The sequence below is a fragment of the Ursus arctos genome, unplaced genomic scaffold (genome assembly GCF_023065955.2).
Source record: "Ursus arctos isolate Adak ecotype North America unplaced genomic scaffold, UrsArc2.0 scaffold_14, whole genome shotgun sequence".
NCBI lineage: Eukaryota > Metazoa > Chordata > Mammalia > Carnivora > Ursidae > Ursus > Ursus arctos.
This window is the reverse complement of record NW_026622808.1, coordinates 71,343,352-71,359,644: the sequence shown is the minus strand read 5'-3', so window position 1 is coordinate 71,359,644 and position 16,293 is coordinate 71,343,352. Positions and strand designations below refer to the sequence as shown.

The 16,293-nt window shown below is 53.0% G+C and overlaps 1 protein-coding gene across 1 annotated transcript in view; it reads left to right on the top strand.

Moving 5' to 3' along the window:
* Positions 1–4,922: 4,922 nt before the first annotated feature.
* The window catches only part of CFAP100 (cilia and flagella associated protein 100), a 46,379-nt gene continuing 35,008 nt past the window's right edge, over positions 4,923–16,293 (top strand). The window contains exons 1-2 of the mRNA XM_026501540.3: positions 4,923–5,336; positions 6,312–6,419. Of these exons, the coding sequence (XP_026357325.1) occupies positions 6,371–6,419 (49 nt within the window). The 5' untranslated portion in view covers positions 4,923–5,336; positions 6,312–6,370. The remainder of the gene's footprint in view (positions 5,337–6,311; positions 6,420–16,293) is intronic.

Sequence of the window (16,293 nt, the reverse complement as noted above, 5' to 3'; positions counted from 1 at the left end):
CCTGCCTACCTTTTCCTGGCACCCCTCCGTGCCCTCCCCATTGCCTCGGTCACCACATAGCTGACTCTCCAGCCTCACAGGGTTGCTCATGCTCTCTGAACGCAGACTGAGTCTCCCCTGCTCCTCAAACCCCTCACCCACGGCTCTATCTGCCTGCTTAGATCCCATGCATCCTTTAATCTGGTCCCAATGATGTCACCCACCAAGACGTTCAAGCCAACCGGATCTCACCCTGGCTTCAAGACCTTCCTTATTATCCCACTTAACACTGTAGTCAAATGTGGATGCGAAGAGTCACTCCTGTTTTCTCCCCAGATGCCAATGAAATCATCTGTCCATCTGAGCCGGCAGGAAAGCATTCTGACGACCATGACATAGAAAACATGGCCAGAACACCCCAAGGGCAGGCGAGGCCAGTGGGGTGGGAGGGGTCCCCAAGAGGGAAGTGGCCTGGTGCTTCAGACTCACTGGCCAGAACTTGGCAGCCTCCCCTCGATACACAGCAGATGGAGGTCCTGCAGACGCCAGCCTGAGCTGGGGCGACAGCCTCATGCAGCGGGTCAAGTGGAAAGAGCACACGTGGTCAGGCATGCCCGTGGAGAGCTCTGACACACCGTGGAGCAGAGTAGACACGGGTCGGTCTCCTTCCATATCCTGCAACACCAGAGGCAGAAGGAAGAAGCAAAAGGAAACCCAGATGCCAGGTGCCCGGGCAAGTAAGGCATCTTGCCGCCAAGGTGCCAACCCAGTCCTGGCCGGAAGGTCACCGAAATCCCCCCGCGTCTCTGCCTGCCGCAGGCTCACTCCCTTCTGCTCTGTGGTAAGCCTCAGACACGCAGGGGCTGTCGGGGTGTGTTGCATGCTGTCCAGAGCGCTTGTCGTGGTGGGTGGCACCACGTTTGGGGAAGAGGTTCTAAAGTCAGCTTGAGATATTTGGGCCCAGGGGTCAAACCGTCCAAGGCAGACAAGGGCAGGCAAGGCTGGGATGGGACCCAGGACCTAGCCCTCCCCAGCCAGCTGAGTGGTGGCCTGCATAGCCTGGGCTAGGGAGTCACACTGCCTGGGTCCGAGTCCCAGTTCTGTCACTTATGGGCTGGGTAGATTTGGGCAAATGGCTTCACGCCTCCCACCCTCAGCTTTCTTACAGAGACCACAGCAACCTGGCCAGGACGCCCTATGTGCACACAGGACCAGGCCTGCAGATGGACCTTCTCAGTCAGACACAGCCCTCAGATCCTTCTGTAATATCGGCACACAAGTATATTTGAGGCCCGACTAGGTGCCAGGTGCTGTGCGAACCACACAATATCCTCCCAGGTCACTATTAGCAATCCCACTTTTTAGACGGGGAAACTGAGGATCTGAGCACTAAGTAGCTTGTCCAAAGCCACAGAGCCAGTGAGCAGCACAGCCAGGATCTGGACCCCACCCAGTCTGACGCCACAGCCCATCTCCTTGGCCACTGTCCTCTCCTGCCTCTGGCTAATGGGTCCAGAAAACAGAAGCCCTCAAAGGCTTTCAAAAGAGAGGGAATTTAATACAAGGAACGAGTTACACGCGTGAGGGAAGTAAATAGATGCCAAACTGGAAAGGGCAAGGCCATCAGAAATTAGCAAGAGCAGGCCCCAGGCTGAAGGGGGAGGTGGTGTGTGGGGGCCCAGGACCCAGGGCTCCCGACTAGGGCTAGAGCCATGGCAGGCCCGCCCAAGGCAGCCACGGTCTGGGGAGCCACAGGAAGCAGAGGGAGCGGACGGTGCCCTGGCTCCCTCGTATCTCCCGGCCTCCAGTCTCCTCCGCACCAGACCTGCCCAGCCAGCAGAGGCACGTGATGTCCCGGGGGTGGACGTAAAGGAGGCAGGCTGTAGTCTCACCGACAGCCACACCCGTGTGCTTCAGGTCTGCTTCCCAGGAAGGCAACCCCTGGCCTGCGTCTTGAGAAATGAGTAGGAATTTGCTAGCAGAATAAAGGACATCCCCCCAAAAGGGGAAAGGTGGGGGGGGAAGGCATAGAGTTGGTGATACGGGGTCAGCCTTGGACTGGGTGCCGTGCAGCACGGATGCAGCTGCTCGTCCTTCCAGCCAGCCACCTACACCTTTAAATGCCCTTCTTGAGTTGGGGGACTCCCCACTTTAGAAGCCCCCACCTCCCACCCTAGAAGGTCTCTCTCCCAGGCTCCCTTTCAGCCAGGGTGGAGACAGGGACCCATAGGCTCCTGCCTATGAGACAGAAGGTGCTGGCTGGTGACCCAGGTTCTGACAGTCAGACTCCCACAGCCACACTCTGAATCACAGCCTTTCCACCTGGACACACGGACAGCCAGCTTTGGGCTCCGCTCCTGGCCACCCCATCTTCCTGCCTGGTGCCCTGTCCCCTGCAGGTTCCGGGAGCCCCTTTTCTTCCCCTGTCTCCTTTAACCTGTTCTAGTTGAAGTCTGTCATCCGTTACCAAGACCCCTGACTGAAACACTCCCTTGAGGAGGGAACTATGAATCAGAAATACAATTTCTAGGGGCGCCTGGGTGGCACAGCGGTTAAGCGTCTGCCTTCGGCTCAGGGCGTGATCCCGGCATTACGGGATCGATCCCCACGTCAGGCTCCTTCACTATGAGCCTGCTTCTTCCTCTCCCACTCCCCCTGCTTGTGTTCCCTCTCTCGCTGGCTGTCTCTATCCTGTCGAATAAATAAAAATAAAATCTTAAAAAAAAAAAAGAAATACAATTTCTTGGGGCGCTTGGGTGGCGCAGTCGTTGGACGTCTGCCTTCGGCTCACGGTGTGATCTCAGAGTCCTGGGATCGAGCCCCACATCAGGCTCCTCGGCTAGGAGCCTGCTTCTTCCTCTCCCACTCCCCTGCTTGTGTTCCCTCTCTCACTGGCTGTCTCTCTCTCTCTGTCAAATAAATAAAATCTTAAAAAAAAAAAAAAGAAAGAAATACAATTTCTCCTTTAAGAAGATCCTCAGCTTTTCCTCAAATATTTTATTATGAAAAATTTCAAACTTCAACATACAAAAATAATTGAAAGGATTTTGTAATGAACACTCACACACCCACCGCCTAGATTCTACAGCAAACACACCTGTCTGCATCGCCTGTCTGTCCATCTACGTGTGTGTCTCCATCAATCCCTCTCCTTTTATTTATTTATTTTTTTAAAGATTTTATTTATTTATTCGACAGAGATAGAGACAGCCAGAGAGAGAGAATACAAGCAGGGGGAGTGGGAGAGGAAGAAGCAGGCTCATAGCAGAAGAGCCTGATGTGGGGCTCGATCCCATATCGCCGGGATCACGCCCTGAGCCGAAGGCAGACGCTTAACCGCTGTGCCACCCAGGCGCCCCCAATCCCTCTCCTTTTAGATTCGCTTTTAATCTACAAATTGTGTCTATAGTTAGGTTTTTTAGGCTAAAATGGTAAGTTAAAAAAAGAAGACCATATTTTCTAGAGAGTTCTCTAAACTTCTACATAACCGACAAGCCAAAGCGAAGACAGGAAACACACATTAAGTAGAGAACGTGTCTTTACTACGAGGTACACTGTTGGGCAGACTTACGAAGCGGGACCATGCTGGGCCCATATTAGGAAGCACACCTTTGCACTTCTTGGCCTTTTTCAAAGTGTATGCATCATTGCTTTAGATAATTGCATAGAATTATAAAACACTTCCCGGTAAGAGCCAGTATGTGTCTGGTTAAGAGCAAAGATAAAACTCCACTGTGGTAAAGCCTGTCTCTGGTGCTCCCTTGCTCTGATCCAATCTCCCCACTGACAGCAGCGGTAATAACAGGGGCCTACCTCACAGGCAGGCTGCATTAAATGGGCACAGAGAACAGTGCCAGAAACACTCTGTGAAGGTTCACAGATAATCCACAATAGTTCATAAATGTACCTGCTAGTAACAATGAATTGATAGTATGCTCAGTAGCTTTTCCCTCTTGGGGTCACCTGTTTTCGGGAGTCCTAAAACTCTCATTAGAACTCCAAGTATTTGAAATAAACCCTTCTGAAACTCTGCTTTCCTGTCAGTCACTAATTAGTAAAGCTCCTGTGGCGCTCCCTGAGAGCTGACCCCAATGCCCGGCTCTCTGTTGGGCTGCAGCCGAGACAACAGGCTAAGTCCTTTAGGACTTTAAATGACAGTGGAAGGAACCTCTATCCTGGGGCTAAAGGGAAGCCACTAGTCTGTTCAGGTACAGCTAGCTGCCATAACAAATCGTCCCCCGCACATACATGTGGGCACACACACACACACTCATGCACAAGTCACGTGTATGGCTTGGCATAATAAAAATGTCCTTCCCCCTTGTACAAAGCCGGCTGTAGATGTTGCCAGTGGGACGCTGTCCTCCAGTGGTGATTCAGGGATCCCCACCTCTTCCATTGCGGGGAACCCCTCCACACTCCGTGGCACTGGTCTCCCAATCCACCCCCCTCCCAGAGCCGGGAGCTGCCAGGATTCTCACTGGCAGTTACTTGCTCGCAGACTGCTCCAGAGCGCCGAGTACCTCTAGAAAGAGAGCGCTGACTGTGCCCCAGCTCCAAGCAGCCTTTGTCAATCTGCAAATTCCCTAGACGCGTGGGACAGTCTGGTGACCATGGTGAGAACTCCAGGAGGGGTTCTCCTGTTTTGGAGGAACCAGGGGCCTGAGCTGGGGAGTCAGAGGGCACACCCTACATGGCCACATCAGCTGAAGAATCTGGGCTGTCTAAACTGGATCCCCCTGCTCTTTATCACCCCGCCCCGCCCCTGTCTGCAGATAGCCCTTGTACTACTAACATCTCATTCAGCCTCCGGGGTAGTGATTCTCAAGCCGTGGCCAGCATTGTATTCACCGGGAGGGCTGGTTACCGCCCAGGCTGCACGGCTCCGCCCCCCGGACTTTCCGCTTCGGGGGCGGGCACATTAGCTTTTCCAACGAGTTCTGCTGGGCCCGGGACCACACTTGCAAGAACCGCCCCTCTAGAAAGTGAGGCCAGGTCTGTTTTTGCACCACATGCATCCCATGGTGCACACTGAATAAATGAATCGGGGGACGAAAGGAAAAGAGCAGGAGGCGTGCGGAATAAGGAATGACGGAGGAAGGAAACTTGTGCCCCAGGCCCCATCCCAGACGCTGGCCAGGCGGCGCCCGAGCTCTGACCGCGGGGCTCAGGCCTCTTCTCGGCGGCGGGACCCGGCCGCCCGCAGGCCCCACCCCCATGCAGCGGGGGCTCCTCGGCTTTGTGACGTCATCGCCCTGGCGGGCGGGGAGAATGGTTGCCTTGGCGACGTAAACCGAACGCCCCGGCGCTGGGAGCCGGGAACTGCGGTGCGGAGCTAGCCAGGGCGCGCGGGGCCGGTGGGTGCGCGCGGCGTCGGGCCGGGGGTGCGCGGGGCCTGGGGCGGGTTCCTCGGGCGCCCCTTGCAAAGCCCCTTTGCAAGGCTGCCTGCTCTTCCTTACTCATTACTGGATTTGCTTTATCACATACCTTGCTACCTAGCCATCCCTCCAGCCGTCCTTGCCTTGGGCACTTCCGCTGTGTGGTCCACGGCGCATCCCCGCCGAGCTGGGGCGCTGCGACACGGGGCGCTGCTAACTAGTGCCTCTGCAGCGCTGGATTTCCTCTCTGCCTGGCTTGTAGCAGAATGTTGCTGGAAGGGCGCAGGCTTTGGAGTCAAGGAATCTTGGGCTGGAATCCCAGCCGTGGTCCTTCCTTGCTGTGTGACTTCGGACACCTCGCTGAATCTCTCTTTACTTCCATTTTTGCAAAATGAAAAATTAATTCAATGAATAGTTAAGAAGCTCCAAGGCTATGCCAGGCACTTCGATGAGCGCATTGGCTCCGAAGGAAAAAATACCCCTGTTCTCTTGGAGCTTACATTCAAGGGGGTAATAGGCAATGCAGCGATTTTTTTTTTAAGTGACAAATCAGATAGTGGTAATTGCAGAGAAGAAAGTAAAGTGAGGTCCTACGGAGGTGGGGAAAAGAAACTCTTTTGGATGGAGTGGTGAGAGAAGGTGTCTCTGAAGTGGGAACGTGAGCTCAGAGCTGAAGGGAGAGAACCCTCCTCCACAGCTGGGGGTGGGGGAACATTTTTTGGCTAAGGAAGTGGTATATGCAAAGGCCCTGAGGCAGACCAAGGTTGGCATGTTCCAGAAACGGAAAGTTAGGCAGGACAGCTAGAACTAAGTCGAGGAGGGGGGAGGCAGGGAGCTATAGGTGTTGGCCACATGGTAGACCCTCAGTAAATGCCAAGCGTTCTCAGCCACCCAGGGGCAAGGGGAGCTGAGGGCCTGGGGATCATCTGGCTCAAGCACTGTGTCGCTCCTCAGGTTGGAATCGCCTTTAGCCAAAACCAAGCTTTGCAACAAGCCTTTGTTCCTCTGCCCAGATGTCCAAGATCGTGTCTACTGTGGTCTCCGAGGGTATGACTTACAACAGTAAGTATGGGGCTGGTGTGGGCTCAGAGTCAAAGACGGCCTCACGAGCCTGGGACAGTGACATCCAGACTTAATTGAGGGTTAAGGTGATTCCAAATCAGGCCATGAGGCAGAAATCCTGGGTGTGCCAGGTTCTCTAGAAACTCCATGTTTTATCCCCTAGGGCTGCTGTAACAAAAGCCACCCCCCACTGGGAGATTTATCGTCTCACTGTTCTGGAGGCTGAAGTCCAAGATATAGGTGTCATTGACGGGGTTGGTTCCTTCTGAGAGCTGAGAGGAAGACTCTGTTCCAGGCTGTCTCCTAGGAAGCTTCTGGTAGTTCGGTGTTCCTTGGACTGGGAACGTGTCATCGCTACCTTCATCATCACCTGGCGTTCTGCCTGTGTGCATGCCTGCTGCAAATTTCCTCTTTTAATTAAGGTCGGGAGTCATATAGGATTAGGTGCCCACACCACTCCAGCATGACCTCATCTAAGTCACGGCTGCAATGACCCTGTTTCTTAACAGGGTCACCCTGTGAGGTGCTGGAAGTTAGGCTTTCAAGTCTTCAAAATGTTCATTGGGTTGGGAGGGGGGACACAATTCATCACATAACAGGCTTTGTGGAAGCTACCCCAGTGGGAGTGGGTCTCTTTCAGCCTCTCTGCAGCTATGGTCACTGGGCTGAGCCCGAGGAAGTACCCACGGGCTCCAGGCCCTTGTGGGAGATGTCCTGCCTCCTCGGAAGCCCCACGTCTGCTGCCGGGGCTCCCGCTGGCTGGCACGGAGGGAAGCCGCTGGGGCACCTCTGGGGGCCACGGGGGCTAGGCTGGGCAGAATGGGCAATGCTGCCTGCGGTCACCTCTGTGCTCTTTACTGCCATCTGCTTTCAATTTAATTTGTTTTTGAATAGGTAAAGGATTCCCATGGTTCAAAATTCGAAAGTGTTCAAAGCCCCATCTTGTGAAAGCCCCCCCAGATACACAGTGTCCCCTCGTCAGAGGAGGCACTCGTCTCTCACCTCCTGCTACACATGCTCCCCGCACACGCTCCGTGCGCACAGGCAAATACACAGAGATGTGGCTTGTACAGTTTGTCTTTTTCTCACACAAACGGTAGCACAAGAAACAGGCTTCCTGCACCTTGCTTTTTCCATTAACCCTGACGTTGTGGAGACCCTTTGTCATCAGCACATCCTGAGTGCCTTTAGACTTTCAGTGCTGTGAGCAGAACGGTGATCCATGGTGTGAATGTATTATAATTACTTAACCAATCCATGCGATTGGGCATTCAGCTTGTTTCACAACGTGTGTGCTCTCAACACTTGTCCCCGCCGTTGCAGTGGTGCCCTCATTCACTCTGCTCCAGAGCAAATTGAAAAATGAAGACAGTCTGAAATGGAGTTACCTAAATAAATAAATAGCTTTGAAATGTTTGCAGATAACAAATTAACTCTAGACACACACACACACACACACACACAACAATTCAACTGTCACAAGACAGCTGAAGGCTTTATAAACTATACGGACTCGTCCTGCGGGACGAGGAGGGTGACTGCATGGGGGGCACCCTGTGACCCTTCAGATCGGGTGTATCACTTCCCTTGGTGTTGACGTGCAAACAGGAGCCCCCCCCGCCCCAAACTGATCTCCATGGTCTGGGTTGAAGGTCTGTGCATCTGCGAGGAAACCAGGCCAGGCAGTTATGGCCAAGTGGACAGACCCATGGCAGGGGCACCCAGCCAGGCAGGCAAGTGGAGTCAGCCTGGATGGGGGCACATCAGCCAGGGGCTCAGATCAGGAGGACGGTTGAGCCTGACATCCTGGGTTCAGCTGCAGGAGCTGGGGGCTAAGGTAAGGGCCAGAAAGACTCTGGGGGAGAAGGTCCTCCTGGGACAGAAGGGCCTGGGAACACTGAGCTCTGAGCTGGGCCAGGTACAGATAAGGTTTCTGGAGCCCAGCTGAGAATGTCCCAGCTGAGGGTGGGAACGCCGGGGTCAGACACGCCTGGGGGAGTATAGCACTTCAGAGCCTCAGCTGCCTCATCTGTGGAATGGGAGCAATCCTGATTCCCTAAGGCTACCGTGAGCTGAAAGGGAAGCTATGGGTCAAGGGCTCAGCTCCTTGATACTGCTATTATTAGTGTCTCCACTCACTACTATGACACCCACCATGCCACCTTTCGGGCCTTTGGCTAGTCCCCCAGTGTATAAAGTCTGAGTCAGAAGAAGATGCTCGGGGAGTGCAGATGGAGGGGCTGTTAAGGGGTCTGGGCGAAGACTTAGCTGGAATTTGAAATCAGAGAAGTGAGCTCTGGGTTTGGTCTTCATTCACAAATCCTTATTAAGTGCCAGCTGGACGCAGGCTTGTGGTCTAAGCACTGGGGACTCAGGGGCGAATAAAACCCCCCCCCTCGTGGGACTTACACTGTGACGAGGGAGGCAGACATTGCAAATCAAACAGCCAGTCTGTATTTACAACAGCCAAGAAGCAGTAGAAAGGAAACCTACTGGAAGCTTTGGACAGGGGGCAGGGTATCATTTAAACAGGAGAGGTAGTCTGGGAAGGCCTCTCAGAGGAGGTGACATTTGATGCCTATCCTGAAGGATGAAAGAGGGAGAAGGGCATTCTAGGCAGTGGGGAAGGGCCAGCAAAGGCTGAGGTTGCAAAGTTAGAGGAAGAGAAAGAAGGCCAGTCTGGAACAACTTGACTAGGGCTTTATGGACAGTGGGGAGGACTACTCCATTCTGTTAAGATGCCGAGAGGGGTTGAATAAGGAAGATTGCAGTTTCTGGGTTTTATGACTTTTATGAGTAGGGATGCCAGTGTCTGGGACACAGGCAGAGGGGCTGGTTCACCAGAGCCTCCCTGGAGACCCTGGGCAAGGCCTCACTCCTAGTGCAGAGGGTGGAGGACACTGGACAGAGACCCTGGTGAGCCCGAGGAGCCCGTGAAACCCCGGACCAGACTCAAGACTTCCCAGTCAGGGCTTGTGGGGCGGGGTCTGCAGGAACAGAACATGAAGGGGGTTGGAGAGAAAAGCAATGGACAGCTCCCCCCTCGGGGCTGCTCCAGTCCTGGGACACTCCCCTTCAGGTCTTGTCACTGCTGTCCCTGTGCCCTGAATGCTGCTCTCCCCCTAGATCTCCCTGTGGCTCCCTCCTCCACGTCCTTTAGGCTTTTATTCAAATGTCACCTTGTGCTTTATTTTTCTTGGTACCGCTCTCCACCTCCCACGTGCATCACCCACCTTCACGTTCACCTTTCCTTACTGGTTTCTCTCTCTCCAATGGAATGTAAGCTCCACCCAGGCAGGGGTGTTTGTCTGTCTTGCATGCTGCTGTCTCCCCAGAGCCTAGCACATAACAGGTCCTTAATAAAATTCTGTTAGCCTGAAAGCTTTCCCCTGAAGGTCAGGAATAGGGCCAGGGTGTCTGTTTTCACTGCTGTTCAATACTGTGTGCTGAAGTTCTAGCCAGAGCATTTACTTATTTGTTTTTTAAAGATTTTATTTTTAAGTAATCTCTATATCCAACATGGGGCTCAAACTTACAGCTCCAAGATCAAGAGTCACACGCTCTACAGACTGAGCCAGCCAGGTGCCCCTAGCCAGAGCATTTAGACAAGGAAAAGAATTAAAAGATATCCAAATTGGAAAGGAAGAAGTGAAACTATCTTATTCACAGATGACACGATCCTATATGTATATAACCCCCAGAAACCCACAAGAAAGCTGCGAGCGCTTACAAGTGACTGCAGCCCGGTTGCAGGGTGCAAGAGCAAAGCATCAATGTTAGTTGTGTTCCCACACACCAGCGCTGAGCAATCCAACGTGGAAACGAAGAAAGCAAGCCCGTTTACAACGGCATCTAAAGAAGAAAATAGCCACGTATGAGCTGACATCATGGGAGATGTTTATTAGAGTAGGAAGCTCCAGGAATCAGCCTCTCCTCCAAAATGACCGCTGAGTCCAAAATCGGAACTCTGGAGCCCAGACACATGCCGTTTCCAGGGCAGGACCTGAGGGAGGGGCTGGGAAATTTGGGCGAATTGTGGCATTTTGTGCCACAGCCTCCAGCCCAGCAACAACGGGGAGGGCAGCCCACGTTCCTGGCGTGGCTTGCTGGCGCCACGGTGGGCAATAAGGACCTTTTCCTCCCCAAACCCAAATGTGTGTTCCGTTGCTGAGAAGCCAGCGCTGAGGTCGGCCGGACTTTCAACTCTGGGAGCTGGAGTGACTTCCCTGCCAGCTCTGTCAGTCAGGATTAAAGAAACAGGACCTTCCCTCTCGGCCCTTCCAGACCCAGACATTTAAGGAAATCTTTGACAAAAGATCCGCATCCAGAACGCATCCAGAATTCCTAAAGCTCAACAACAAAAACGAACACCCACGCTTAAAAACGGGCAAAGGAGTTGATGGACATTTCTCCGAAGATCTTCCAAAGAGCCGATAAGTACATGACATGATGCTCACACTATCCTCAGTCATTAGGAAAATGAGATATCCCGTCACACTGGTAGGATAGCTATAAAAAAAAAATCCAAAGTAACAAGTGCTGGCAAGGATGTAGAGAAATGGACCCGTGTGCACTGCTGGCGAGAATGTAAAGGTACACAGCTGTGGAGAATGGTAGGGTGGTCCCTCAGAAAATTATGCATAGAATTATATGATCCAGCAATTCCATGTCTGGGTATATACACGCAATTATTGGAAGCCCAGCACTCTGTCCTATTGGTGTTTGTCACCCGTCTAGAACGTAGGCTGAGGAGGCTTGCCAGCACCTGCTACAGCACCTCCCAGTTAGAGTGCTCATACATCAGCCAGCAGACACTGCGTGAGGGAGGGTGTCACCCTGTCCTCCCCCCGCCCCACCCCCGCCAGCTCTCAGAGGCGACCAGAGGGTCCTCAGCACCAGCCTGGACACCGCTCCAAAGCCCACCGTCAGAGACCCAGCTGCCTTCTTGTTATCATCATGAATCCGATGCTGGGAGCTGGGATGGACAGGCGAGGTTCCTGTTGGTTTAAGACGTAGATTTCACTTTTTTCTAGATATGTCTCCTGAGGCAGGGGAAACAAAAGCAAAAATAAACTATTGGGACTACATCAAAATAAAAAGTTTCTGCACAGCCAAAGAAACAATCAACAAAACTAAAGGCAACCTATGGAATGGGACAAGATATTTGCAAATGACATATCCGAGAAGGGGTTCGTATCCAAAATATATAAAGAACTTGTAAAACTCAATGCCCCAAACCAAATAATCCAACTTAAAAATGGACAGAAGACATGAACAGACATTTCTCCAAAAAGGACATCCGGATGGTCAACAGACACATGACAAGATGCTCACTACCACTCATCGTCATGGAAATGCAAATCACAACCCCAGTGGGGTATCATTTCACACCTGTCAGAATGGCTAAAATCAGCAACACAAGAAACAACAGGTGTTGGTAAGGATGTGGAGAAAAAGAAACACTTGTGCTCTGTTGGTGGGAGTGCAAACTGGGACAGCCACTGTGCAAAACAGTATGGTGATTCCTCAAAAATTTTAAAATAGGATTACCCTATGAACCAGAAATTACACTACTAGGTATTTAACCAAAGAATACAAAAATACTAATTCAGAGGGTTACAGGCAGCATTATCTACAATAGCCAAGATAAGGAAGCAGCCCACGTGTCCATCAACTGATGAGTGGATAAAGAAGATGTGGTGTATATCCAATGGAATATTCCTCAGCCATAAGAAATAGTGAAGTCTTGCCATTTATAACAACATGGACAGAGCTAGAGTGCATTATGTCAGTCAGAGAAAGACAAATACCATATGATTTCACTCATATGTGGAATTTAAGAAACAAAACAAATGAGCAAAGGGGGAAAAAGAGCAAGAGCGAGAGACAAAGCAAGAGGTGGACACTTAACTAGAGAGAACGCACTGATGGTTATCAGACGGGAGGTGGGCAGGGTGATGGGTGAAACAGGTGATGGGGGCTGAGGAGGGCACTTGTCATCATGAGCCTGGGGTGATTTGAGGAAGTGTTGAATCGCTGTATTGTTCACCTGAAACTAATCTAACAGTGTATGTTAACTGCAAAAAGAAAAAAAGCCATCATGAATACACCATGTAGATAGGTCAATGTAATGAGAAAGAACTACTGAAATGCAAAGGCATAATATGGATATTATAATTGACATACAAATAAAAAATATAAAATAAGTAAAATGTAGGTTTCATTACTACTCAGGTATGGCAAGATCAGCAGACAAGGGGATGGCTGTCGTTGGAAAGGTAGTTTGTGATCTTCCCAGATCCCCAGAAACAGGAGGCAGGGCACGGGAGGCAGGGCCCCATAGGGTAGGACCGGGCTAGGTCAGAAGGCAGAGGGAGCGAGGGAACTGAGGGCAGGAGCCTTTGTTGTGATTTCCGTGGGAAGGAGTGAGTGACGCAGGTGTGCAGGCTTAGGGTTGACTGGCTTGAGTATTGTCAGGACTCTGTAGCATAGGGCTGTCCTGAGTTGTCTGGGACCTGGCCCTGGGCGATTGGAGCAGGGGCCAGTGGCCCTGGGCATGAGAACCTGACAGTGGAGGTGGGAGGTGGACATGTGGGCTCTGGATTAGTGGATTTGCATTTGTAAAGCACACTCCTGGGCACCTCCTTTACTCTGTGTAAGGATTGGCCAGCCCCAGGGTGGAGAGGAGGGGACAGTCCCTGCAGATGCGAGAGCGTCCGGCACAGAAAGTACAAGACATCGTTAATGACCGTCCTGGAACAGTTACCCACCTTGTGAAGGATCGTGACCCCTACATAAAAGCAGATGTGACACGTGCTAGAGAGGGGAGGGCCATCTCTGGGAGAGCATGAGGTGGGCCCCTCTGTCCTGGATGAGGGGGTCAGGAGGCCTTCCAGGGTCAACAGCAGATGAGGGGGCTTGGACTCCAGTGGGGAGAAAAAAGCAAAGGAGACAGCACGTGGTATTGCCTGTGGGAGGGTCCATGAGATCTTCCAGTGGCCAGAGGGTAGTGGGCGGGGAGGGGGGAGGTGAGGCTGGTAGCAAGATGAGAAGCTGCAGAGGTCGCTGCGTGAGATCATGCAGGGTCTCCCAAACCCTGCGGACTGGGGTTCTGGACCTACAGAGCCTGGGAAGCCCCTGAAGAGTGTGCTGGAGGGCTACCGCCGTGTAACAAATTACCCCAGAACTTAGTGGCTCCAAACAACAGTAAACCCGTCTTAGCTCCGTTTCTTTGGGTCAGGGGCTCATGAGGGGCTTGGCTTGGGGATTCTGGCCCAGAGGGTCTTCTCCACAGTCATCTAAAGGCCTGACCCGGGCTGGAGGATCAGCTCCAAGCAGACCCGGTCGTACGGCCACGGGCTGGGGCTGACCTCCTCCAGAGCAGGTGACGCCAGAGAGGCAAGGCAGGGCCCAAACGTCCCCTCTGACCTCACTTCAGAAGTCACATGCTGTCACTTCCACAGCTGGCCACACAAACCAACCATGACCCCGTGCTGGGGGGTGTACCGAAGGGTGTGAGTGCCCCAGGCCCGGCGACACTGGCCGCTGCAAAGGATGGAAACACGTGACTGGTTTTGTGAATTGTGTTTTAAAATGGTCTGCCCAGCGCACCTGGGTGGCTCAGTTGGTTAACGGTCCGACTCTTAATTTTGGCTCAGGTCCTGATCTCGGGGTCGTGAGATCGACCTCCGCTTTGGGCTCCGTGCTGGGCATGGAGTCTGCTTGGGATTCTTTCTCTCCCTCTGCTCCTCCCCTCTCTCTCTCTCTCTCTCTCTCTCAAAAATAGAGGAGAGAAGAAAGAAAGAAAGAAAGAAAGAAAGAAAGGAAGGAAGAAAGAAAGAAAGGAGGGAGGGAGGGAGGGAGGGAGGGAGGGAGAGAGAGAGAGAAAGAAAGAAAGAAAGAAAGAAAGAAAGAAAGAAAGAAAGAAAGGAGGGAGGGAGGGAGGGAGGGAGAGAGAGAGAGAAAGAAAGAAAGAAAGAAAGAAAGAAAGAAAGAAAGAAAGAAAGAAAGAAAGAAAGAAAGGAGGGAGGGAGGGAGGGAGGGAGGGAGGGAGGGAGAGAGAGAAAGAAAGAAAGAAAGAAAGAAAGAAAGAAAGAAAGAAAGAAAGAAAGAAAGAAAGAAAGAAAGAAAGAAAAAGAAAATTCTGCCAGGCTGCTCAGTGTGGTCAAGACTCTTCATATACCTTCCTCTTTGGGTTCTGGACTGTCTGGACTGTGTCTCTCCTTCGCCCTCTCATACCCAGGGATGGGCCAGGTTTCTACTGTTGAAAGCACTGAATTGCCCCTCTTTGCTTCTTGGATCCCTCAAATCACTTCACCTGTGTTAACCTTCTGTGTCCTGCCGAGATTCCAGTGGTGGCCCTTCCCCAGCTGCATGGTCCCTTTCTGACTGTGCACCTCTCCCCCCCATTCACAGCCACCCCTCGGGAGCTGGCCAAACCTACCACGCTCCCTAACCCAGTGGAATCTTGGCTTCTGCCCCCTCACCCCACCCTGCCAATCTCACTCTGGGGGCGTGGCCAAGGCCTCTCCAAGGCACCTCCCCTCAGACGCTCCCTCCTTTTCCCTCGCTCCCCTGGGGGCGGGCGGGGCTCTGGTCTTCTCTGGCCCGTCCTTCTGCTCTGGCGGCCTCCTTGCCTAGCTCCTCTACCGACCGGGTTCCTCAGGCTGTCCTGGGCCGCCGTCTGCCTCGACCGGGAGCACGGTCTCAGTTCCCATCTATTCGCGAGTGACACATTTCTGTCCTCTGTTCTCCTAGTCCCCAGACCTCCATCAAGAGTGGCCTCTTCAGGGTCCCTGTTTGGCGGTGCCCACGGGCGCCTAAACCCAGCACCTCCGCTGGAGCTCCAGGCCTCTTTCTGCCCCAGACCCCTCCTTCCCTTCTCTGCCACCTCAGCAAACAGCACCTGCCGCACAGGGGTGCACACCCTAAGGGACGGAGTTACCCCCGGTGCTCCCTTCTCTCCCGTGCCCACATCCAGTCCCTTACCAAGCCCCGGGCTCTCCTGAAGAGCACTGCATCCACCCCTCCCTCCCATCCCTGACTCCCACCACCGCTATCAAAGCCACCAGCCCTCTTCCGTGGGGGAGCAGGAGGGGACCGGCAGCGGGGACGACAGCCTTGCCGGTGTGCAGGGGAGGTGCTCAGTGAGTCCCATAGTGAAGGAGAGGGAAGGCTGGGACCTGGGGCCTGCGGTGGTGGCCCATCCCTCTTGCAATTGAACTGCAGAGAAGGGGGCTCAGGGGAGTAGTGAGGGAGAGACCCCTGGCTGCTGGAGAAGGAGCAGGTCAGCCCCTGGCTTCCCCAGGAAGCTGGCCTCTCCTCTCCCTGCCACACCACTAGGGAGCTGCAGGAGGCAGGAGGCAGGAGGCAGGAGGATATTCTGATGGCTGATGGCGGGAGCCCACACCCAGGCTCCCACTGTTGGGCGACTGGATGCTAAAGTTTTATCAATTTTTTTCTAAAGATTTTATTTATTTATTTGACAGAGATAGAGACAGCCAGCGAGAGAGGGAACACAAGCAGGGGGAGTGGGAGAGGAAGAAGCAGGCTCAGAGTAGAGGAGCCTGATGTGGGGCTCGATCCCATAACGCCGGGATCACGCCCTGAGTTAAAGGCAGACGCTTAACCGCTGTGCCACCCAGGCGCCCCAAGTTTTATCACTTTTTATGATAACGCTTTGCACCCAGTTCACCTCCCCCTATTTCTCCTGGAGAATTTTTCTAAAAGTAGGCTTACATTTTTAAAACTTTTTAATTCAGGGTGCCTCGGTGGCTCAAACAGTTGAGCATCTGCCTTCAGCTCGGGTCCTGATTCCAGGGTCCTGGGATCCAGCCCTGTGGTCGGGGTCCCTGCTCAGCGGGGAGTCTGCTTC